At 47.0% G+C, this 26,382-nt stretch overlaps 1 protein-coding gene and 1 gene segment (V, D, J or C); one reads left to right on the top strand and one right to left on the bottom strand.

Annotated features, from left to right (window-relative positions):
- Positions 1-6,359: 6,359 nt before the first annotated feature.
- Positions 6,360-12,559, bottom strand: LOC102445365 (cationic trypsin-3-like). Its single transcript, XM_006111843.4, has 5 exons — positions 12,401-12,559; positions 11,030-11,192; positions 9,253-9,506; positions 8,190-8,326; positions 6,360-6,610 (listed from the first exon to the last, which is right to left on the bottom strand). The coding sequence occupies exons 1-5, from the start codon at positions 12,438-12,440 to the stop codon at positions 6,461-6,463; spliced, it is 744 nt and encodes a 247-aa protein (XP_006111905.1). The 5' UTR covers positions 12,441-12,559; the 3' UTR covers positions 6,360-6,460.
- A 5,588-nt stretch (positions 12,560-18,147) lies between these two features.
- Positions 18,148-19,085, top strand: LOC149525643 (T cell receptor beta variable 20-1-like). The segment is given in 3 exon segments: positions 18,148-18,228; positions 18,416-18,468; positions 18,765-19,085. Coding segments are annotated over 3 exon segments (405 nt in total).
- The last annotated feature ends 7,297 nt before the right edge of the window (positions 19,086-26,382 follow it).

A 26,382-nucleotide genomic window follows, 5' to 3' on the forward strand; every position in this document is an offset into this window, starting at 1 on the left:
AGTCCACTTTCCTCCCAACACCCACATGTTTTGCATGAGCCAACTGGTGCTGAACTTGCGATTGAGTTCCTGCAGGTTACTGACGAGTGACACCTCATCACTGAGGGGATCACGAAAGTCTGGAAATAGCAAGAGATCCCCCCAGCCCCAGAGTAAAGGGGACGCTGGATGCCAAACCCCAACTCACCTTCCTGACAGTACTCCATCACTCACATATAGTCAACACTGACCTATGTAAAGAGCTTCTGGCAGGTTCCCTGAGTTGTTACAGGATATATGTGCCTTGGAAGATAGACAGGAAAATTGCCTGTACACACAAAATACACTCACCAAGGTTTCATGATGTCCCAGAAAAGTGAATCCTGAATTCCATTGTCCAATGGTATTCACACTGTAGGAACTATACCCATCCCAAAAAGGCACAGTTGCAGAACTGATATGATGGGTACTTTTTTCAGCTTGGAGGGTTGTTCCAACTAGAAGCTGCAGTTGATCTATGCTAATCATCTTGGCTATCATCTTGCTGGACTTCTATACTTTCTGGGTGTCTTTTCACTGCAACGTTTCTCTGGAAAAACCATACCTGCGATAACACTGCCATTGCATTCTTTCAACAGAAAGTTGAAAGAATGGAGGGGTTTTTCTGACAGTGGAAAACTTCTTTCTATGAGAAAAAAGCCTTTTTCAGGAAAAGGCATGTGTGGATGTGGAAGAGGGAGGTTTTTTGAAAAAAGATGCCTCCAGTAAATAACACAGGTGCCCCGGTGGACACTCCGTCCACACTAATAACAATTCTACAGTTCCCAGTTTCTGCCAGTTTTTAAAGCTACAGGCACCCAGGAATAGCCAGGAATCCATCACAAGGTACGGGAATACTGTGCATCATGCCCCAAGTGCCAGAAAACTAGTACCACAAATGTCCCCCGGGCACTCCTGGTGCCACTACCCATCCTGGGAACTCCATTTGAGCAGATTGGCCTGGACTTGGTGGTCCCACTAGAAAGGAGCCAGATGGGGCACAAATATATTTTAGTGGTGGTAGACTACACCATGTGGTACCCAGAGGGGGTTCCATTGCAGACGCTACCGCCCGCATCATTGCAGAGAAGTATCTCGGGAGATTCTCACAGACCAGGGGATGAATTTGATGTTCCGACACATGGCTGAGCTGTGACGGCTGCTGAATATCCATGCCCTCAGGACCTCGGTCTACCACTCGCAGACAGATAGGCTGGTGGAATGCTTCAACCACACCTTGAAGGTGATGCTACACAAGTTTGTGGAGGAGGACGCCCGTCACTGGGATAAGATGCTGCCAGCATTGATGTTTGTGGTGTGGGAGGTGCCTCAGGCCTCCACAGGATTCTCGCTCTTCGAGCTTCTGTATGGATGACAGCCCCGGGGGATTCTTGACCTCGTTTGTGATACCTGGGAGGAGCAAGAGCCTATGGCCCGAGGCGCTGTGCAGTATATCCTACAGCTGTGAGTTGGAATGCCTGGCGCAAGAGCATCTACGCCAAGCCCAAGAGGTCCAGAGGGCTCATTACAACCGAGGGACCCGGACCTGAACCTTCCAGCCAGGAGACCGGCTGCTACTGTTGCTCCCTTCCTTGGAATTTAAGGTTCTAGCCAAATGGCAAAGACCATTTGAGGTGGTGAGACAGGTGGGCCCGGTGAATTATGAAGTACGACTGCCCGGAAGGAGGAAAGAGGTGCGGGTGTACCATGTGAATCTTCTCAAGGGGTGGGAGGACCAGGAGGCCCTGATGATTACCTCGTACCCTATGGAGCTAGAGCTAGGGCCAGCAGGCGAAGAAGACCCAGCACCGGCGCACTTCAACATCAGCACCGATCTCAGTCCAGAATAGCAGGAGCAACTTCGCCGGCTGCTGGACAGCTTTCCCCAGGTCCTGTCATCTAAGCCCGGCAAGACAAGCTTAATGTGCCACCACATCGCCATCCCCCCAGGACAGAAGGTGCAGGACTACCATCATCTGCTCCCCAGGAAACTGGGACATGGTCTGGAAAGAACTGGACCAAATGTTAACTCTGGGGGTGGTTGAGGAATCCCAAAACAATTGGAGGAGCCTTATAGTCCTGGTACCGAAGACGGATGGGTCAGTCAAGTTCTGCATGGATTTCAGAAAAGTGAACGCCATCTCCCGCATTGATGCTTTCCCAATGCCTCGAGTGGATGAGTTGTTAGAAAGATTAGGTCACACTAGAATTATATCCACCCTTGATTTAACCAAAGGCTACTGGCAAATCCCTCTGACACTGGCATCAAGAGAAAATATGGCCTTCCCGACACCTTTTGGACTCTTCCAATTTACAACGATGCCCTTTGGCGTTCACGGAGTGGCAGCCACCCTCCAGCAGCCTATGAACAAAGTCCTAAGTCCATATAACAATTACATGGCAGCATATATCGATGATATTGTGGTGTATAGCCATAGTTGGATGGAACACCTTCAATATCTGGCACAGGTATTGCAAGCGCTAGCAAAGGCTGGACTCACAGCCAACCCAGTAAAGTGCCACTAGGAACGTCAGGAAGTGAGCTACCTGGGCTATACAGTCGGGAGGGGGCAGCTCTGACCCTTGCTCTCCACGAAGAGGCAGGTGCGACAATTCCTGGGGATGGTGGGATACTATCATCACTTTATTCCAAACTTCGCGACTGTTGCAGCACCTCTCACAGATCTCACAAAGAATCCTCAGGTACGCCGCATCGAGTGGACCCCAGAGCGTGAAGCCGCCTTTCAGACCTTGAAGGGGCAGTTAGCCCGAGAACCAGTGCTCACCCAGCTGGACTTTGATAAACCATTTATTTTGCAGACGGATGCCTCCCGAGTAGGGCTGAGGGCAGTTTTAGCACCCGATTCTGTATCTTAGCCACAAGCTATTCCCGCAGGAGACCTGATACTCCACAATAGAGCAGGAGACCCTTGTGGTGAAATGGGCTGTAGAGTCCCTAAGATATTATCTGCTAGGGACCATGCCCCCCTGAGATGGCTCCATGCCATGAAAGATTTGAATGCACAGATCATGTGTTGGTATTTATCACTACAGCCTTTTGCTTTTCATCAGGAAAAGCCACACCAACGCAGATTTCTTTTCAAGGACAAGTGAAGAGGGGTCAGCAGACACCCCATTGTTGCCCCAAACTGAATCCGCAGGGCCCAGCTAGGATTACCTAGCTAACAATCTCTTGAAAGAACAAGTTAGGAACTATTTAGAAAAGCTAAACATACACAAATCCATGGGCCTAGATTCAATGCATCTAAAGGAACTGAGGGAGTTGGCTGATGTCATTGCAGAGCCTTTGGCCATTATCTTTGAAAAGTCATGGAGATTGGGTGAGATCCTAGATGATTGGAAAAAGGCAAATGTAGTGCCCATCTTTAAAAAAGGGGAAAAGAACAATCCAGGGAACTACAGACAGTCAGTCTCACCTCAGTCCACCAGAAAAATCATGGAGAGGATCCTCAAGGAATCCATTTTGAAGCACTTGGAAGAAGGGAAAGTGATCAGGAATAGTCAACATGGATTCATGAAGGACAAGTCGTGTGTTACCAATCTGATTAGCTTCTCTGACGAGGTAACTGGTTCTGTGGATATGGGAAAGTCAGTGGATGTGATATATCTTGACTTCCTGAAAAGCTTTTGATACGGTCTCCCACAATATTCTTGCCAGCTAGTTAAGGGAATATGCATTGGATAAATGGACTGTAAGATGGATACTGTATAAACCTGGCTAGACTGTCGGGCCCAACGGGTAGTGATCAATGGCTTGTGGTCAGGTTGGCGGTGGGTTTATAGCAGAGTTTCCCAAGGATCGGTTCAAGGACTGGTTTTGTTCATCTTTATTAATGACCTGGATGAGGGGATGGTTTACACCTTCAGCAAGTTTGCAGATGGCACTAAGCTAGGGGGACAGGTAGATAGACTGGAGGGCAGTTATAGGGTCCAGAATGACCTGAGGAGATTAGAGGATTGGGCCACAAGAAATCTGATGAGGTTCAACAAGGACAAGTGCAAAGTCCTGCACTTGGGACGGAAGAATCCCAAGCATTACTACAGGCTGGAGACCGATTGGCTAAGTAGCAGTTCTGCAGAAAAGGACCTGGGGATTACAGTGGATGAGAAGCTGGATATGAGTCAACATTATGCCCTTGTAGCGAAAAAGGCTAATGGCATATTAGGGTGCATTAGGAGGAGCATTGCCAGCAGATCCAGGGAAGTGATTATTCCCCTTTATTCAGCACTGGTGAGGCCACATCTGTAGTATTGTGTTCAGTTCTGGTTCCTCCACTATAGAAAGTATGTGGACGCATTGGGGAGGGTCTAGAGGAGGGCGACAAAAATGATTCAGGGGCTGGAGCACATGACCAATAAGGAGAGACTGAGGGATTTGGGTTTGTTTAGTCTGCAAAAGACAAGAGTGAGGGGGGATTTGATAGCAGCCTTCAACTTCCTGAAGGGAGGTTCCAAAGAGGATGGAGAGAGGCTGTTTTCAGTAGTGACAGATGGCAGAACAAGGAGCAATGGTCTCACGTCACAGTGGCGGAGGCCTAGATTGGATATTAGGAAAAACTATTTAACTAGGATGTTGGTGAAGAACTGGAATGGGTTACCTAGGGAGGTGCTGGAATCTCTATCCCCAGCCCTGGTTGGGTTGATTTAGTTGGGAATAGTCCTGCCTTGGTCTCTTCCTGAGGTCTCTTCCAGCTCTATGATTCTATTCTGTGATTCTATGAGTCAGCAGGATATGTGGGGACATGCCAGTGTGCCCTTGTAGCCAAGAAGTCTAATGGCATATTAGGTTGCATTAGGAGGAACATTGCCAGCAGATCCAGAGATGTCATCATTCCCCTTTATTCAGCTCTTGTGAGACTACATCTGGAGTACCGTGTCCAGTTCTGGGCCCCCACTACAAAAAGGATGTGGATGCATTGGAAAGGATCCAATGGAGGGCAACCAAAATGATTAGAACCGAATCTTGGAGCAGTCCACTAGAAACTGACCACCATCCTGACATCGAGCTGTTGATCACTACCCGCTGGGCCCGGCCTTCTAGCCATCTTTCTATCCATCTTACCGTCCATTTATCCAATCTACATTCCCTTAACTTGCTGGCAAGAATATTGTGGGAGACTGTATCAAAAGCCTTGCTAAAGTCAAGGTATATCACATCCACTGACTTCCCCATATCCACAGAGCCAGTTACCTCATCATAGAAGCTAATCAGATTGGTCAGGCACGACTTGACCTTTGTGAAACCATGCTGACTATTCCTAATCACCTTCCCCTCTTCCAAGTGCCTGAAAATGGATTCCTTAAGAATCCCTTCCATGATTTTTCCAGGAACTTAAGAACCACACAGAGGAAGGCCAAAGCTCTGATACAGCAATAATGTCAAGCAGAGCCTCAAGAAATTCAGCATTCCACTGACAACTGGGAAAATCCTGCCTATAATCACTCAGGTTGAAGCAACTGGGTTAAGACTGAGGCAGACACTGTGGAAAACCACCCATTCTGAGGCTTGCAGCTGAGTGGGGAAGCTGTATAAGTTTCAGCCTCCAGCAGGCAAGTGATCCAGCAGCCACCATGGGAAGTTTTGTTGCTCACATGTCAGGCTTTTTTTCTCATGCCATTGTTAAGCACCACTGCCAGACTACCATTGTGACTTCTCCTTTCATCATTTCACACGTTGGATGGCCATGGTGGTGTTAGCATTGAACACTCAAGCAATGGCACTTTTCCCTCACACTCTACACCAGCCCCAGTGCTCCAATATAGTGATAGGCACACTGTGCTCAGGGAGTCAGTAGGGGACATTCTTGCCTCAGAGTCAGTACTGACCCCATATTCTCGCAGCAGAATACTATTAAGTGCAGTGCTGTAGGGGCCACTACTTTCACATAAGGTGTTAAACCAAAGTGCTGAGCATTGAGACTTCTAGACAATCCCACTGCACCTTTCATAGCAAGATGGGAATTAGCCCTGGAGAGCTGGACATATTCCAACTTGGAATGGTCACTTTTACCACTGTATGATTCCCACTCTATTTTCACTTGGATAAAGTCTTTTCAAGCAGGTTGTGCCCAGAAAGCTATCTACATTTTTTGTTAGTCTCTAAGGTGCTGCAGGACCATTCGTTGTTTTTTAAGTTTTTCAGTTACAGATTAACTCATCCACCCTTCTAAGACTTTTCTTTAGCTGTTCTCTTAAATAGTTGTGGGGCATCAGGCTGATTGAGTACTGTTAAACTGGCTGAGTAAATCTTAGAGATAAAGATTGTAAAGCCATGTATCCAAGCAGAGAAAGAGCCAAAGAACATCAACATAGACACAATGTTGCATCAAACTCTATTTATTCCATAGAGTTGGAAAGTCTAATACATGGCTGAGGAAGCGGAGTGCGGAAGATAGCACTGGTAAAATGGAATGAGAGTATCTCAGTTGGCAGCGATGGTATTTTTGATCCAAGAGACGTAGTTGCACACTTTAGTGTAGACCCCAGGGTAGCCTTTCTGTGCACAACCAATTCCCCAGGAGACAATCCCTTGGAGCTGGCCATTGCAGACTACTGGGCCACCAGAATCTCCCTGCAACAAAAATTGTGAAATGATATTTATTAGGCATTACAATCAAGAGGGGATTCTGCCTTCCTGACAAAGCAGCTGGGATCCTAAGTACTTTTTCAAAAACAACAGGAAGTCCTATAGACTAACAGATTTATTGGAGCATAAGCTTTCATGGGGAAAGACCAACTTCATCAGATGCATGTCATACATGGGTCTTTGCCCATGAAAGCTTATGCTCTAATAAATCTGTTAGGGTACGTCTACACTAGCCCCCTAGTTCGATCTAGGGAGGCTAATGAGAGCGACCAAAATTGCAAATGAAGCCTGGGATTTAAATATCCCGTGCTTCATTTGCATGTTCCCGGCCGGCTGCCATTTTAGAAATTGACTAGCCCAAAATAACTGCTCACGTCTACATGCGGCAGTGAAACGGGATTCTGATTTAAAGCTCTACATCGAATTAGCTGGTATTCCTCATGGAATGAGGCTCATGCAAACATGTGCGGCCTGGAGACACTATGCCTACGTGCCAAACAGGAGTTTGCTTTTTGTAGCTAAAAGACAAAGAACAACTTGTGGGTTCCAAGTACTTGGCTGGATTTAGAAGTGAGACTCTTAGTTCTGCCAGAAACTTTTCAATTCATCCACAAACTGATTTGCAAATTGCTATTGACACCAAGAGAAGTCAAGCTGAAAACTGGGCTTCTAATTTGCTTCAATGTCCTACCAGTACTTATGAATTGTGAGGATCAACCCATTCATGTTCCTGAGAGGCTTGAGCGTACATGATGTGCCCATGAGAAAAACCTGCAGAGCCAAGTTTTCTGAAGTGACTATGGATCTTGTATGTGTCCATTTTGGGCACTCACCTCAAGACATCTCGATACTGATTTTAATATACACTAGTCCCTGAATCTTTTAAAGCAGGGATAGGGAATCTTTTTTGGGTTGGGGCCCACTGACCCACAGAAAAATCAGAAAAAAACCCAACCCCCCCACTAATATGGTGCCCCAACTGAGAAACAGACACTCCCCACATTCCCCCACATGTCAGCACCTAGGGGGCTCAGTGTAGTAGATTTTGTGTGCTCCAGCTCTGTAGGGAGTAGCAGTGGCTCTGTTCCTCCCCTCTTCTTGCCTCATACAGAGGCAGCAAGTGAAGGGGAAGCGAGTAGTCGAGTATTCCACTAGACTATCCAATAAGGTTATATTTGTCGGATAGTTGAGTACTTGCCTACATCCCTAGTTCCCCACCCCTGGTTTAAAGGCTTGAACTGGAGCAGCAGGTGATCACCACCTCTAATATCCAAGAATAAATTGTGTCAAGTCTGGCATAAAAAATGGAGGCATTTAAAATCCATGACTAACCAAATAAAAGTCACTCCTTGGCCTCCAATGAAACTCCCTAGAAGCACTGCTAAAAATGGTATGTCATGAGGTAAGGACAAGTTTCCTACTAGGAAATCAACCAAAGGTCAGCAACAAACCAGAGTTCAGTACTTGAGGAAACAACTAACCATGTATAATGCCTTATTTGCTGAGGATAGAGTGGGGGTGAAGGGTAGACAACAGGTGATAAATGTGGGGTGAACTGTTTTACCTGACAGGAATCTTTGCCCCCTTCCAGGTATCCGATACAGATCATGTTGCCAGTGATTTGTCCTGGATAGGCATTGCTACATTGGCTGGAAGACAGGACAGGAGCTTTCAGGCACTGCAGGAGGTCAGGATAGTTAGCTACAAGAAAAGAAAAACAAATTAATAATGAAAATCCTTGAATTCACAGTGAAATAACAGCTACCCTTTCAGTAACTGGAATAGTGTCTCTAAGCGGCATTTTTATCCCCCTAGACTTTTCTCTAGCAGCAACCAGCTCTCCCCCAGGATGGCTATCATCATACAGGGACCTCCTTACTCCAGAGGTATCAGAATAGGTAACTAGAAAGTTTATTCAGCCAGCTCTCTGCACAGATTAAACACTGAATTCCAGAAAATGGGCAGCCAATTGAACTAAGAAATTATTATAAATCAGAGGAACCCAGTGAATGGAAAATACTAATTGAATTGCTCCCAGTCAGCTTCTGCACTGCAGTAATGGGTTATAGTGTAGCCTATGGATCAGTAGCCAGACCCCAAGTGGATTTGGCTCATTCTGTCTATCTCGCTTTCTGATGCCTGGGCTAGGGCAAGAGTTATATTGTAAAAATGTAGTTATAACGTAATAATCTTGAATGTGCAATCAAAATATTGAACTCCATCTTGAGAGCTGTGGGGAAGCCTTTGAGGGCATTGGTCTCAGGGGGGCTGTGGGTTCCTCAGCACCTGTCAGGATCTGCCCCACAGAATGTCCCAAGTAAGGGTGATAGAGGGTTTCTTCCTGGAACTCACAGAGGAACATATTTAGTGATTCAGCCAGCTCCATGCCAATGATAACAAGAGTCAATCAAGGATATTAGAAGAGAGCATATTTAAATTAGATAAAGGTTGCCTGCTCCCACAGGCTCTTCCCTTTGAGCCATGACATCCCAGATGGATTCTCTCTTCAAACTGCCTCCCCCACAGGTGCTCGCCCCTCCCCATATTCTCCTCTATGGGGCCTATTACCAGGCCAATAAAGGTCTCCAGGATCCCCGAGAAGCTCTACACTCCCACAGAGCACTCACTGCCACTGCTGAGAGTGTTGCCCCAGCCAGAGATCAGGCACGGGGTGCCAGTGGCCACACAGCCGGTTGGCAGGGCAATTGTGTTGACGTAGGAGTTGAGGGTGGCTTCACTGGCCAGCTTGATGAGCATGATGTCATTGTCCAGGAGCCGGGAGTTGTACTTCTCGTGACGGATGACTTTGACTGAGTTAATGAACTGTTCGGTGCCTTCTCTGACTTCTATGTTGTGTTCTCCAAGCCTCACTTGTATAGAGCTGGAAAGGAGGAAGGAATAACAGCATCCTTACCAGCACTGTCACCATCATTATCCATCATCATCATCACCACCACAACAACCTACGCCATCACTGTGGCTATTGCCACCACTACAGCTGTCATCAGCACCAGCACTAAGTCTCAGTTGCTCCATTCAGTGGAAAGCTCTCTGGTTTGGCGTTCACATGCCAGGATTTGGACTCATCTGCAATCCAACTGTGCAGGGCAGTCCTGGAGCACTGAATTTTCTTTGAAAATTATCAACATTTGTAATTTTTTTACCATGTCTACACATCTCTCCCCACGCTTTACTTTTAGTTCTAACAAGGGGGTAGTAATTCCTAACTCACAAGGGAGTTCTGAGGCTTAACTCAAAGGCTCTGAGTTCCTCAGGTGGTGGTGCTGTAGAATTGAAATGTAATGTTCTTCCTGGGGGAAGAGGTACCCATGTGATGAGAAGGTTATACTTTGAAGGATACAGTACACTGAGGATGCCTACTTACTCCTCTTCAATGGGTTCCCAATGATGGCCCTACAAGGCAGCACTGAAGAAGCAGTGGGTACTGATCTATTTGAGGAGCTACGCCACAATGGAGATGTCTGACAACCTGGCACGGTACCAATCAACCATCTCTAGGTGATTTACAGCAATAGTTTAGGAAAACCCTGGTGTCCTCATCAAATCCCTGTTCCCATATTTCCCAGTGAACGAAAGATACTCTAACAAGACGGTAGGTGAGTTTTCAGAAAAGGTGACACATAATCCCTGCATGACCACTGCACTGTCACCTGGCAAAGGATCTTCAATCATTCTTTGTTAGTCCATCATTCTGCTTTCTGCAATTTTAGTTCACGATTGAACTCCCACAAAGCCAATTAACTCCCTTAAAGCAATCAAGAGACTTCCAGAAAATACTAGACCATTATAGGACATGCCTACACTAGAAGCTGGAAGGGCAATTCCAAGCTCAGGGAGACATTTCTGTGCTAGCTTTAATTAATCAAGCATGCTAAAAATCACAGTGGCAAGAGGGATTAGCAGCCATGAGTATGTGCCTATAGGGTTGGGTGGGAAAGTGCTTGAGCTGGCAAGCCCTTCCCATCATTTGCATCACCACAGTGACATTCTATTTTCAGTGTGTGTGTCTCTGAGCTGGGTATCATGCCTCCAGCTCAAAGTGTAGACATACCCACTGACGGTCACCAGGACAGATGACTCATGCTAGGGCATTTGATTCAGTTCTAATTCAGAAAAAATGTCACCCAATACTGAATCGTCACCTCATGCAGCACAGCACCCTCTTCTAATGCCAGGCTGCTGGTGCACTGCAGTCAGTACTGACACAGAAACCAGAGCCTCTCCTGAAATACCAACTCCATTGCTTGAAGGACTGGAGCATTCTTTGACAATCTCCCACCTGAGGTGGACTGACCCTTGCTTAGTTAACCAGATCTGACACTACAAGGGTGATAGGGCCAGAGGGGAAGCAGTAATTTAACGGCACAAATATTTTCTACTCACGATTTGTAGCAGTGAGCAGCTGAGACAACCCATCTGCTGTTAATGAGGGCACCTCCACAGAAATGGTATCCAGCATTCAGGGACACCTGGTAGGGCAACGAGTTCTTTGAACAGGTGTAGCCTCCCACTATCTTGTCATCATCATCATCAAGGGGAAAGGCAACTGCGTGAAAAAGGAAGATAGTAATTAATATGCATGATGAGGACCATGGAGCCAACCTGAATGAAAGGACAGACAATTAGGATACAAAGCCGCTCACTTGTAGGAAACTGGGAGCCAAGCCTGAGCTGATGGTGGTCAAAAGGTCTCCACAGCTGGTGGCTCTTTGTTGGTTGTTTTATGAAATCCAGCTCTGGGGCTCACTTAACCCAGCTTCTAGTGCCTATTTGTCCATATTACAATCAGGCTACGTCTACACTGGTGGCTTCTTGAGCAAAAACAGCTGTTCTTGCGCAAAAACTTGCCGGGTGTCTACACTGCACAAACATTCTTGCACAAGTAAATTTACAGTATAGCATCGGAAAACAGGGCTTCTTCCAGAAGAGTTATTCTTCTCCCCACGAGCAATAAGCCCTCTTGCACAAGAGCTCTTGCGCAAGAGGGCAGTGTAGACAGGAAACATTAATTTCTTGCGCAAGAAACCCCTATGGCTAACATGGCCACCAGAGCTTTCTTGCTCAAGAGAGCATCCACATAGCCATGGATGCTCTTGTGCAAAAGCACATGTCAGTGAAGACACGCTCTTGTGGAAGACTTTTTGCGCAAGAACTCTTCCACAAAACAGTTCTTGTGCAAGAAGCTGCCAGTGTAGACGTAGCCTTCAAACTCTGTGATAATTAGCCTGTGGCTGACAGTCTTGACAATTTTGGGGATAAAAAAGGGCTTCACTCTCCAGGGCTGTATCTACACTGGCACGATCTCATGCAAAAGTGGACACCCTTGCTCAAAAACTTGCTGCCTGTCTACACTGGCCACGTGATCTTGCGCAAGTAAACTGACGTTCTAATGTATGAAATTAGGGCTTCTTGCGCCAGAACTCTGATGCTCCCACTCAGGAATAAGCCCTTTTGCACAACTGTTCTTGCGCAAGAGGCCAATGTAGACAGGCAACATGAATTTCTTGAGCAAGAAAGGCCTATGATTAAAATGGCCATCAAAGATTTCTTGCACAAGAGAGCGTCTACACTGGCATGGATGCTCTTGTGCAAAAGTACATGCCAATGTAGATGCTCTCTTCTGGAAGAGTTTTTGCAGAAGAACTCTTCCTCAAAAGAGTTTTTGTGTGAGAACGCACCAATATAGACGTAGCCAGTAGTATACAACCTGGCTCATATAAACTTCACTGTAACAAACAGTAAAAATGAACTTACCAGCTGCTCCCAGAAAAGCTACTACCAGGATGTATTTCATGGTCTTCCTATGGATTTAATACAGCTTTGTAGACTAGAAGATATAATTTCTGGGGTTTTATCCTCCTGAATGGGCCTTATCTCCAGCCCAAGGATTTCACCAAAGGAAAGTACACAATGGAAAGTTTGAAAGTATACATTTAGGTGTTTATCAGGCACAGGTAGAAAAAATCCCACATCTCCCCAAACTCCAGAGTTAATGATGAACTTTTCCTCATTTGCAGAGGTATTTTTTAAATGATTACAGGAGATAGCTTTCAGTTTAAAAATGAAATGAGAACTTAGGTCAGTTTTTCTTTGATTTTATTCCAGGTTTTGTTAGTGCACAACAAACCTCAAAGCCTTTTGAGAGTCATCTGTCAGTAATCATGCCTTTCTGGAATGTGCCTTTTCTTTCCAGAAGTTAAGAGTTCTCTATGTAGGGTTTAAGGTCCTATAAATTGGAATTGGAGATGATCTATTATTAGGTTGTCTCTTGACCATGTAGTTATCCTGGCCAATACAGATTTATTTGTATCCATTAGAACATCAGAGTTATGAACACCAGAGTTACAAACTGGCTGGTCAACCACACACCTTATTTGGAACTGGAAGTGCACAATTAGGTGGCAGAGACTAAAAAAAAAAAGAAAATATTATATAGGACTGCGTTAAATGTAAACAACTAAAATAAAGGCAAAGCTTTAATAAGAGGATGGGATAAAGTAACTTTGTATTTGATTCATCTAAATTAAGATGGTTAAAAGCAGCATTTTTCTTCTACATAGTAAAGTTTTAATTCTGTATTAAGTGAATGTTTAACTGTGAACATTTGAAAGAGATGTAACAGTTTGAGCAGAATTGTGAGTTTTTCTGTTAGGAATAATCTCCATTCCTGAGGGGTGTGCAGCTCTAATTTACTATCCCTGTGGTTGTTGTTATTTTCCCACTTCTAGTGGTAAATGAACCAAATTATGGAGCTTTCATAATTTCATGTGGGAGACAACTGTCCACTTACGGATTTTCCTGGATTTATTAATCCAGCCAAGAACTGTGTCTCAGCTTGGATTTTTAAATTTTTGGGGGAATGTTCTATAGAAAATCAATATTCCAATAAAATATGGAACTCCCAATAATAATATATATACTATTATAAAAAGTATAAAAGTGTCCATCACACTGTCTGTTATAGAGAACATTTGAGAATACACTGGAAAGGTACAATATGATAAGCTGGGCTGGTGGCTACCATTTGCTCCTCTCCCACCCCCCACAACAGAGCAGGATGTGAGGATGTGGTGGATAGGTGGGGTGGGCACAGGAAGACCTGCGGGGGCACCAGCTTGGGGAGCCGAGGTAGGGATGAGCAGAGCATGGCGGGCAGGGACTTACTTCCAGTGCCACCACTCACAGCATCTCCCACTTCTATATGTCCCTGGGCCCAATATGCCACTCGGAGAAGTCATTGTGCTGCAGGTGCTGCCCCCCGCCAACCTCTGCTGCTCCCGCCCCTCCACCTGTAGGACAGGTCACCCCCAGGGTGTAGGACAGGTCACCCCTAGGGTGCAGGACCCTGCCCCGTGAGCCGCCTACCCTAGCAGGCACAGGTCTGAATGATACCACTGCCCCCACAAGGTCCCTGCCGCACCTGCCAACCACTTGCTGAGGAGGCATCCCAGGGGCAGCCTGTCTAGCAAGTGGGGGCAGTGTGGGCATCAGAGTATGGCGGGGGGGGAGGGAGGGAATGCCTCACAGACCATTGAGCAGCTGCTGCCGTGGCAAAATGACTTCTCTGCGCACACCTCAGGCCCTGGGACAAAGAGAAGTGGGAGGTGCTGCAAGAGTCCCTTCACGCCATGCTCCGCCTGTTCCTCCTTCAGCCCCCCAAGCCAGTGTCCCCTGAGTCTTCCCACACCCTCCCCTCCCCCATGCTGCCCACGTGCCTGCCTCACCTTGCCGCCACATCCTCACATCTCTGCCACCTCTGAGACTGTTGCACTGCAGGCATGAGGCAGAGATCCGCTAGTGATAAATTAAAAAGGAGTAGGGAAGGGTCATCAGGTCTACCATATAGCTAGAAGGGAAACGAAAGGTATTTCCTTTTAAATTGATAAAAGTTAGTTTTAAATAATTAGCTTGTAAAACTCCCTGTTGCAGTGTATTCTTGAAACATATTGCTTAGGGCCCAGTGTTACTACCTTAATAACTTTTTTTGTGAGTAGTCCCATTGATATCAATAGGAGCTGCTGCACTTTTGAAAACAGTTCACTAATCTAAGTGCATAAGTATGGATTTGGGAGGTTTAACTTTGTGACCATTTTTAAAAATCTTTGTTAGTGTGTTACTTGACTCTCATCATGTGCTTAAATGAATTTAGAACATTATAATAACAAACCAACATCCCTGCCTGAGAGGAGAGCTGATTTGTGCAAGGACATTGGCCACCCAGAGATGAAAGTGTTTGTTGATGCAGCTGTCAACTCTCCTGAGTTAGTATCTAACTACCATGGGATGATAGCAGGTGGTTGTTGGCTCAGGATAATCCCCAGGTGGTTATTGGCTCAGGATAACCCCATGGAGACAATGCTATAGGGAGCAATCCTACACTGGCTGGGGCTGGAGGGGGAGGACATTTAGAATGTGATACTAACAGGAGGGGGGAAGAGTCCAGGAGAGCTGGCAGTATTTTAGAGAAGCTTTATTGAAGGTGCAGGAACAAACCATCCCAATGTGCAGTAAGAAAGGCAAATATGGCAGGTGACCAAGTTGGGTTAGCAGTGAAATCCTTGGTGAGCTTAAACACAAAAAGGAAGATTACAAGTGGAAACTTGGATAGATGACCAGGGAGGAGTATATATATTGTTCAAGCATGCAGGGGTGTAATCAGGAAGGCCAAAGCACACTTGGAAGCGTAGCTAGCAAGGGATGTGAAAGATAAAAAGAAAAGTTTCTACAGGCATGTTAGCAATAAGAGGGTGATCAGAGAGGGTGTGAGGCCCTTACTGGATGGGAGAGATAACTTAGTGACAGATGATGTGGGAAAAGCTGAAGTACTCAATGCTTTTTTTGCCTCTGTCTTCACAGACAAGATCAGCTCCCAGACTCTGGGCTAGGCAACACAGGGTGGGAAGGAGGCAGCCATCAGTGAACAAAGAATAGGTATAAACAGCTATTTAGAAAAGCTTGATGTACACAAATCCATGGAGGTGGATCTAATGCATCCAAGGGTGCTGAGGGAACGTGTTCTTGTTGAACCTCATCAGACTTCATTTGGCCCAATCCTTCATTTTGTCTAGGTCACTCTGGACCCTGTCTCTGCCCCCCAACATATCGACCTCACCCCCAGCTTGGCATTATCCACAAACTTGCTATGGGTGAAATCCATCCCCTTATCCAGGTCATTAATAAAGATGTTGAACAAAACCATCACCAGAACTGACCTTCAGTACATTCCACTTGAAACTGACCACCAACCTGACATTGAGCCATTGATTCCTACTGGCAGAGCTTAACAAACTAGCCAGCTTTCAATCCACCTCACAGACCATTTATCCAATCCATAAATGTATCTTACATGCTGGCAAGAATTCAATGGGAGACCGTATCAAAAGCTTTGCTCAAGTCAAGGTATATCACATCCACTGACATCCCCATGTCGACACAGCCATACTCATGGACATGCAAGTAAATAAATCACTGGCGGCCAGCTGGTGAACCTCCTCCAGCTCATTTCCCACCACTGGGTCAGAGCGAACAACTGAGAGTTTGGATACCCATGTTTATTTCCTTCTGCCAGAGAGGAGGGAATTGAACATGGGATGCCCACATCCCAGACAAATGCGCTAACCACTGCAATACAGGTTTAAAGATCAGTAATGCTAGCTAGTTTGGATTTTTTGTGAGGAGTTAGATAGCCCCTGAGCACAGCTACTGGACTGGGCCCTGCATGATCTTCTCAGAACCCTGGATTCAGCTAGCTACTTCTGTGTTGTCAAGGAGCATGCCATGCTATGAAGTGCCCAAAGTAAGGTAGTCATGCTCATGATTAGAGGCAAAAATTTAGGAAATGTGATTATGAAAAACTCCCACATCTCTCTAGTACACTTCCTCCTGACAGAATTCAGAAGATTCCATGCAGAGATTCTGAAATGCAGAAATTATTAAAAACTTCCACATCTCTCTAATACAGGGGTCTCCAAACTGCGGCCCGCGAGGCCCTCTCATCCGGCCCGTGGAGACCGTCCCTGGGGCGCCGCCGAACGGGCCCTTCTTGCCGCGGGGGGGGGGCCCTGTCAGGGGTGTGCGGCGTGTACTCACGCCGCGCCGGGGCAGGAGAAGCGGGCAAGAATTCAATGGGAGACCGTATCAAAAGCTTTGCTCAAGTCAAGGTATATCACATCCACTGACAGGGCAGCCGGCCAATCAGGGGCAGGATGGGCGGTGGTGGTAACGCCCGCCCGGCGACGTGCGGGGGAACGTGAACCCCGGCGGGAACTTTAAAAAGGTGACCCCTTCCGCCCGGGGGGGGGGAAGGAGTGAACGGTGGCAAGCAGGAGGGGAGGACAGCGTGCAGAGGAAGGGGAGAGCAGGGGGAAAAGCCCCCCCCCCCTTCCGGGAGAAACGGATTCGCAAAGCCAGAAATGTCTGCTATTTTGGCATCCAGGAAACAATTTCACCATTCACACTAATACAGGTGTTCATGTGTAGTGTATCAATGTGTTATTAAATAATAACTGAATAAAATAATATTAAATAAATAATTAAAAACAACATCCATGTTTTGATTGTTTTTTATTTGGACCTCAAGTGTGTAGTCGGCCCCCGAACTGCTGTTTGATAGTTAATGCGGCCCTCGGGCTGAAAAGTTTGGAGACCTCTGCTCTAATACATTACTTCCTCCTGAGAGAACTCAGAAATTCTTGCTCAACTAGAAGATCAATATCAGGCAATGACAGAGCCTAATAAACACTGAAAATCCTATATAGTCTCCCAGCTTTGAGAACTCCACAGCTGACAGTCAATTGTTCATCCAGTGATCTCCAAAATGCAGTTACACATGGGATTTGGATCTGCACAGCATTGTGGGTAGGCAAGTGAAGGAAGATGATTTCTACAGGGAGGGGAGCTGGAAAGAAAGGGAAGCTATAGATCCAGGAAGGAAGCTCTCAAGGAAAGTAAAGAAAGATCTCTCAATGGGAAGGGAATATTTATTCAAATGTACTCAAAGAAAAGCCTGAGTGACAAGGAATTAATATTTAAAAAACTACTAATGAATTGAAAACTAATTTACTAAATAACTGGGTGTAGCTTTTAAAACAAAGTCAATCAAAATGCAGATGGTATCTCTGCATTTCCAAACAGTCCACAGATTGTGAGGAGAAAATTCTGGAAAACAAAAATATAAGATAGTTGTGGTTCTACACTAATATTATTTCAATCACTCAGTGCATGGCGCAGTCAATCAGGAATGGAAGGAAAGAATAACTTCATCTACATTGCTGGGGGCAGAAAGCAGTAACATGAGTTAGGGTTTGCCCAAGAGCACATCTGGATCTCTCGTATAAAGTGCTGAAGAAATATTTATGACCTGAGTGCTCAGGAAACCGTTTTGCATATCATCTGAAGCAACATTTATACATCATTTCAATTCGTCCCCTCCCCAGGTTTTCATTGGAGAAATCATAGAAGGGAGAAGATGCTCAGTCAATTCATCACTTCCTGTCACCTTCACAAAAACCAAAAGATAAACCAGAGAGAAGAATAAAATTCACTAGCAAAAATGTTGAGATTCCTGCTGCTTCTAGTGCCTGGTAAGAACCTAGAAATCCCACCCCAAGCTGGTGCACAGGCAGAGCACAACTTCTCTAGAGATATGCGCAAGCCAGCAAGGAGCAATCCTACACTGGTAGGAGGAGGGAGGGGAGAGACATTTAGAATGTAACTTAAAAGACTGTATACACCTTTAATTTGTTTTTTTTAATTGCTTCTCTCACATAGGCTCTGGGCTGGGAGTCCTCATCTCTCAGTTCCCAAGAACAGCAACCCAGGGTGTGTCTAGACTACATGCCTCCTTCGACGGAGGCATGTAGATTAGCCAGATCGGAAGAGGGAAATGAAGCCGCGATTAAAATAATCGCGGCTTCATTTAAATTTAAATGGCTGCCCCGATCTGCCGATCAGCTGTTTGTCGGCAGATCGGGAGAGTCTGGACGCGATGCCCCGACAAAGAAGCCTTTCTTCATCGACACAGGTAAGCCTCGTGAAACCAGGTTTCATTTCCCTCTTCCGATCTGGCTAATCTACATGCCTCCGTCGAAGGAGGCATGTAGTCTAGACACACCCCCAGAGACATGGAGAAAGGATGGAAATAACCTGTGTCCAGAATGACACTAGCTACACCTATATGTACTGGTACAAACAACTCAAGACAGAAGGTCCAAGGTTAATAGCCTTAAGTGTATATGGATCGAATGCTACTTATGAGAAGGACTACAATGCTTCCAAGTTTCCAGTCACTAGACCCAATACCAGAACCTCTTCCATGAACATCATAGCTCTGGAAACCCAGGATTCAGCCAGCTACTTCTGTGCAGCCAGTGAGCACACAGTGCTACATGGCGATCAGCACCTCATTCAAAAACTTGCCCTTTACCTAGGAGCGAGCTGACAATAATGGGAGAGAGAGATGCCAAAGCACCCCTCATTTCAAAAACAAAGGCATTGTTTGCATTCCAGGGAAATGCAAATTTTGCAGTTGTCAGGGGCATGCATGTGAGAGGCTTCCTGTAGCCTGTATTGTTTAGGGTAGGATGGGCAATCATTTTTGGTGGGGAGCAGTGTTCCCTCTAAGCTGCAGGGCTGCTCAGCTTCACAGGAGATTAATCAGCACTGCCCAGTCAATCAGCTCCCTGCATGGAACCCTGAGCCTCTGACTGGGCGGGGCTGATTAATCACCCATGAAGCTGTTGTTCAGCTTAGAGCAAACACTGGTCAGGGTCCACTCCAAGATTTTGGAAAGTGGTCAAGGGCAGCACTTTCTGGTGGAGGAGGCGTGGGGTCTAGGATGGAGGTTGGGTGTAGATGGGCGCATAGGGTAAGGGACTGGGGTGCAGGAGATGATATGGGGTCTGAGAGGGAGTTTGGGTGAAGGAGGGTTGTGACCTGGGTCCGGGAATTGGGGTGCAGGGTCTGGGAGCAGGAGAGCACTCTGGACTGGAGGAGGGATATAGAAAGAGGTACAGGGTCTGAGAAAGCTATGACCTGGGGCAGGGGGGTGCAGAGGATGGTGGGAGGGAGTTGGCGTGGAAGAGGGGCAGGGGTGCCAGTGGCACACTCTGGCTGGGAGGCGCTTACTTAAGCATCTCCTGGACAGCAGCTCTGTAGCACCCTCAAGGCAGGCTGGACTCTCTGCCTGCTGCAGCCCCAAACTGCTTAAAAGTGCAGCCTGCTCCCTCCATTTGGCTCTCAGCTCCCAGAGGGGGAGAGGCTTGTGCTGTTCCCCTCCCCCAGGCCAATCTCACAGGTCCTATTGACTGGTTATTTCTGGCCAACAAGAGCAGAGGATTGGGTTGGGGGCAGGAAGATCACACCAAGCCTCCCCCTCCCTGCAGAGCAGAGAGGCGCTTGGAGCAGTGGCTGGTGCGTGCCTGAAGGCCCCTGCAGGGTGTCTGTGGGCTAGATCCAGTGGTGACAGTTACAATAAAGAAACCCTGTTAAAGACACTGGAGCTGGGGGGTCCCTGCTCTTCAGGCTGAGCTCTGCTGGGGCAGAGGGAGGTAGCGGGGAAGAGCTATCCTGTCTGGGGGAGAGAGGCTTGGGGAGAGCTGCCCTGGCTGGGGGGAGGAGTAGGGAGCTGGGAGGAACTGCCCTGGCTGGGCGGGAGGTTGGCACTATCCTGCAGGCAAAGGGCTGAAAGCAAGGAGCGCTATGCCTCCACTTCACCAACACTACAATGTCATTATCTTCTGCATTTTCACATCAAAAACCATGAATGGGACACAACCAGCCCACTTAATTAGCCTTATTAACACATATCCTACAATTTCTGTTATTTCCATTCCAACTCATCTGATGAAATGGGTTTTACCCATGAACTCTCATGATTCTATATATTTTGATAATCTCTAAGGTGCCACAGAACTACTGATTGTTTTCATACCCATTGGAATTCATATCCCAAATGATCTTCTACAGGCTCTGAATAGAGGAAACATTCACCCACTACACACCATGAGAAAGGAATAAACATCCTCATCTTCTGATTTCATTAGCCTTTCCTGCTATGGCCACTCGAGGGCAGCATGGTGCTAATAAAACAAAGCCCGGAAGAGCAAAACCAGAGTCAATCTTCCTGGCCCTTGTCTATAGCTTCCCCCCCTCCTGTAGCATACAACAAGTTACCAAGGGTGGAGGAGAACATATGGGCACAGGAGAGATGAGGAGAGTCAGAGGGTAGCATGTCCTTGTCTTACTTGAAACCAAGAGAGTTTTCAGGTGCAGATTATTAACTCTGGGGTCAAGCCTGGGGCCAGTTTTGTTCAACATCTTCATTAATGACCTGGATGAGGGGATGGGCTGCACCTTCAGCAAGTTCGCAGATGACATTAAGATGGGGGGAGGGTAGATACTCTGGAGGGCAGGGATACTCTGGAGTGACCTGGACAAATGATTGGGAGAAATGAAATCTGATCAGGTTCAACATGGACAAGTGCAGATTCCTGCACTTGGGACGGAAGAATCCCAAGCATTGGTACAGGCTGGGGACTGACTGGCTAAGCAGCAGTTCTGCAGAAAGGGACTTGGGGATTACAGTGGATGAGAAGCTGGATGTGAGTCAACAGTGTGCCCTTGTAGTCAAGGAGGCTAAGGGCATATTAGGGGGCATTAGAAGGAGCATTGCCAGCAGATCAAGAGAATTGATTGTTCCTCCTTTATTCTGCACTGACGAGGCCACATCTGAGTACTGCATCCAATTCTGGGGCCCCCATTACAGAAAGGATTTGGATGCATTGGACAACAAAAACAATTAGGGAGCTGGAGCACATGACCTATGAGGAGAGGCTGAGGGATTTGGGATTATTTAGTCTACAGAAGAGAAGAGTGAGGGGGCCTTCAACTACCTGAAGGGGGGATTCCAAAGAGGATGGAGAGAGGCTGTTCTCAGTAGTGACAGATGGCAGAACAAGAAGTAATGGTCTCAAGTTGCAATGGGGGAGGTCTAGGTTGGATATCAGGAAAAACTATTTCAGTAGGAGGGCTGGGAAGCACTGAAATGGGTTCCCTAGAAAGGTGATGGAATCTCTATCCTTAGAGGTTTTTTTAAGCCAGGTTTGACAAAGCCCTGGCTGGGATGATTTAGTTGGGGTTCTTCCTGCTTTTAGCAGAGATTGGACTAAATGACCTCCTGAGGTCTCTTCCAACCCTAGAATTCTATGAAATGCAGCCATGTCTCAGTAGTGTCTTCCATCCTTCTGACATATCCTAACATGCTGCATTCTTATCCCAGGAAATTCTCACACACCTCTGAAATGTAGTGAGGACAGGGATGGAACAGGACAGCTGTCCTTTGCCAGTAATGCTACAAATGTGAAATCTAGAGAGGCAGAAAGAAATCAAGACTTGGGTAGGACAAGGAATGAGCAGAAAACTGACATATCCTGGGATCATCTAACCCAAATGTCAAAGTATTTACAACAATTGATGTGAAGAATAGAGGGAAAGGGACTTAAGCCACACTTTTCAACAGAATGTTTAACCACCACACTACATTGCTGGGTTGTGCAGATCTGGGTTTACAATTTCATCCATAAAGAAACACCAAAAAACAGCACACTTCAGATCCATATTTGGACCCCATTTTTCCACCTCCACCATCTGCTCTGCCTCGTGATCATCAGTTATTTCCCTTTTTGTGGTTTTACAGAACTCCGCCTACTAAAGGAACATAGAACTTTGCTCAATGAAAATGATCACTCTGGCTTGTCTTTTCTGCAGATGCCATGTGGAGGCCATTCGGTGTCTCCCTTGGCTTCCAGCTTCTGGCAGGTAGGAAAGTGTTTCTGATAAATATTTTGACTCCAGGATGATACAGCTTTACTTTAGCCTCTGGGGTGAGAAGTGGAATCTGGGGCAGAGGGTGATTGCTGCAGAGGATGGAAGTTTCACAGGAGACGACTCCAGTACCAAACTGACAAGCATATGTGATGGGAAAAAGGGAGGAATCCTCTGCTAGACAAGTGGAGGAAACAGGGAGAGAAAGGGTGGAGCTGTTTCCAGAGAGCAGGAGCTGCACAGGAGTTGGCTTATGTACTGACTCCGATAATGTTGTGTGAAGAGACAGGGTTTAGGCCATCGACAGAAGTGAGGAGGAAGCAGTACCAACAAGGTCAGTGAGGTGACCAGACCAGTGTCTATAGGGATTTAAAATCAGGAAAGGAGTTTTAGAACTGCATCCTGAAACGCACATGGGTCAGGTGAGTTGTGTTCCATCCTCCATGGCCCTCACTCACCCTGCCCACTCCATTCTCCTTTTAGGTCTTTGCAGCGGGGTGACGGTGACACAGAAGGAGAAGTTTATAGCCATCCAGAGTGGGAGCGAGGGAAGAATCCCATGTGAACATAATGACAAGTCCTACTATACTGTCCTGTGGTATCAGCAGAAGAAGGGTGCAGAAAAGCAGCTGCAGTTAGTTGCCACTTCTGTAGATGAGACTAATTCACCAAAAATAGAAGAAAATTTCAAACCCAGATATAATATGACACGACCAGAAATACTGAATGCCTCCCTGACAATCAGTCGGGGGACAGTTGAAGATTCTGCTGTGTATTTTTGTGCTGCTAGTAAAGCACAGTGAGAGTTTTGGGCCTCACTGCTGTGCAATAACCCGCCAGTGTTGCTCACTCCATGTCCCTTCCAACACTCACACCTCAGCCCCAGTTGGCCCTTAGCAATGGTAAAGGCTACTGATACCCAGCCCAGGAAGCCAAACAAGTCTTTTTCTTAATCTGAGGCAGAGGCAGAGCAGTGGAAGCTTCCTTTCCCTACACACATACCCCCACATGAACGTGCTGTTCAGGCACTGTCCTGAGGGCACCACAGCTAGAAGAGAGAGGGACATTTCCCAGGGAATCAGTGTAATCCAATGAACAGGGGATCTGGACTTTGTTCCCATGTCTATCACTGACTTGCCCTATGACTTTGGGCAGGTCACTTAACCTCCCTATTCCTCATATCTTTCTTGTAAAACAGATTGAATGACACTCACCTACCTTTGGTAAGTGTTTGGAGATGAATGCTGGTAAGTGTTCATTAGCAGTGACAATAGGAGCACATTTAATCGATGGGACATTCAACCCTGATGCAGAGGAACCAGAGCCAGAGTGCCCAATTCAGTCCTTGTGCTCCCTGCTCAGATGATCATTTAGCCTGACACTGGGAAGTCGCCCCTCTATTTATGTCATACAGACCCACTTGCAATGAATCTGTCTCTCTGCGGGGAACACAGATTATTGCTCTCAAGGGCACGTGTGCAGGGCCCTTTAAGTAAGCTGCTGCATCTGTAAGTGTAGGAGCCTGGAGTCAAACCACAAAGTGATTCTATCTATTGTTGGAGGAACCACACCTACAGAGCAGAGGGTGTAAAACCTGATGCAAAGGAATGTCTCTGCTCAGTGAGGCAGAGATGGGGACATGGATATTCTGGTACATGGTCATTTCTCTCGAGGTAGCAAGTAAGTTGTTGGCTGAGATGTAGATGCTCATCTCCGTGTTTGCAGGACATGGCTCTGGACATGCCTTACAGAACCATGTGTTTCACTGTCTCTGCATCGTATGTTTTATCTCTCTCCCCCACAGGATACTCAGGTGCTTGGATCAACCAAACACAGAGTCTGGTTCTGGAGAAGGGATACCGAGCCCAGCTCACATGTCAACAAACCTATGGGCACAACAGCATGTTCTGGTACCGGCAGGATCCAGGTCAGGGCCTGCAGCTGCTCTTTGTCTTTGTTAATAAAGTCCAAACAGACAAAGGCAATGTCACTAATCGATACCGAGCGGAACAGCAACAGGCTGGGGTCCTTCACTTGGATATCTCTCCTGTAGCACCAGAGGACTCAGCTGTGTATTTCTGTGCCAGCAGTTTAGACACAGTGCTTCGCAGGCGCCTCCTCCCCCTACAAAATCCTCCTCCCCTGCTCCTTCCCAGAGAGGAGCTTCCCTGTGGTCTTGCCTCATAACCAGTGCAGGAGGATGGAGGAGAGTAGGAGGAAAGGTTATGAAGGTGGTTGTCATTCTCTAACTTCTGTCATTTTGTGTGAAGTTAGAGGGAAGTTTCAAAGCATGCCACTGGCTCAGGCCCTGCAGGAGTGATAGACAGCCAAACACCCATCTTACCTCAGATCACTTTGGCCCTTAGGAGTTCAGACATCTAGAATGAGGCAGCGGTGGTATGTCCAGAGGCAGAGAAACCTGCATGGGTGGCTTATGTCCTAGGCAGGAGAAGTCACTGCCTTCCCAAACTACCTCACCTGGACCTGCCCTTGCCCAGCTATGTGCCATACCTTCTGGGCCAGGCTGGGGTTGTGCTGCCTGCTGGCTCCCAGGAGCTCTGGAGCCAGGGATGGTTGGGAGATACTACCCTGGGAAGGGAGGAAGCAAGGGCCAGCACTCTGATGGGGGGTCAGAGGCTGGGCAGAGGCCAGTAGGCCACAGCGAGAGGAGGAGCATGGGCTCTGGTGGGTGGAGCTGGGAGGGGCTTGCCTCCCCAAGTCTGTACCCATACATAGAGGCAAATAAGTCAAATCTCTGAAAGGTTGCTGAACCCTGCCTTAATCTAAAGTAAAATAATCATTTAGATTGAAAGATCATTGGACTGACTTTTGTGAACTGGAAAAACCTAACTCCAAGAACTGTCAACACTGAAACTTTCCAAAGCATTTAAAATTCCCTAAAACAATAAATGAATTAGAAACTAGGTTCTAGGGACAAAAGGCTCTATGGCCCAGTCTGCAAGTTCCTTGGTCCTGTCTGTTCTTTCACAGAAACAGTTTAGGTCAGCTTCAAAGTGGCATTTATATATGGTGACCAGATTTTCGGAACCAAAAAATAGGGACAACTTGGCCATGCCCCCTGAAACCATTAGCCATGCCTCTGGCCCCTTAGGCACCTGCCGCAGGAAGTCCCAACCCTGGGGTAGTATTTCCTGGGTCAAGATGAACACATGACTGGAAGTAAAGGGTGTCACGTGACCCCTCTAAGAACTCCTCTCACCATCCTCTACCTATAGGGATGGATTTGGGACCCATAAAAGCATGTCCCATGAAACTATTCTGCAATTGCATTAACCCAGGGTCCAGACCTAGCGTCCCATGACAGCGCAGTGCTACAGGTCTCAAGATGAGATAGGGTATGTCTACACTACAGCGCTACTTTGAACTAACTTAGTTTGAATTAGTTAATTTGAACTAAGCTAATTCAAACTGACACATCCAGACTAAAAAACTAGTTTGAATTAGCATTTTGCTAATTCGAACTAGCTTGTCCACACAGAGTGGACGCTAAACCGGGGTTAAGGATGGCCGGAAGCAGTGCCGGCAGGGCATCAGATGAGGACTTAGAGCGTGGAGCTGCTGTCTCAGGCTAGCTGAGGGCTGTGCTTAAAGGGACCCGACCCCCACCCCGGACAGACAGTTCTCAGGGGTGCCCCGCTTGCAAAGCAGTCCTGGCTTGGATTGCCCGGAGTACCCACACTGGGCACATCACAGCACTCGGACATCAGACCGGCTGCACTTGCCGCAGGCTGCCATCTGGGAAGAGGGGGCAATCGGGGGGCTGCAGGAGAGCTTCCACCCCCCAGAAGCCCGCAGAGCCACCCCAGTCCTCCCCATCAGGAGCTCGTACTCCATTCCTCCCTCACCTCCTTCCACTTACCCTTCCCTAGCCCCCCTTCCTGATGTACAAAATA

Source organism: Pelodiscus sinensis, chromosome 1 (genome assembly GCF_052426305.1).
Source record: "Pelodiscus sinensis isolate ZL-2025 chromosome 1, ASM5242630v1, whole genome shotgun sequence".
Taxonomy (NCBI): Eukaryota; Metazoa; Chordata; order Testudines; family Trionychidae; genus Pelodiscus; species Pelodiscus sinensis.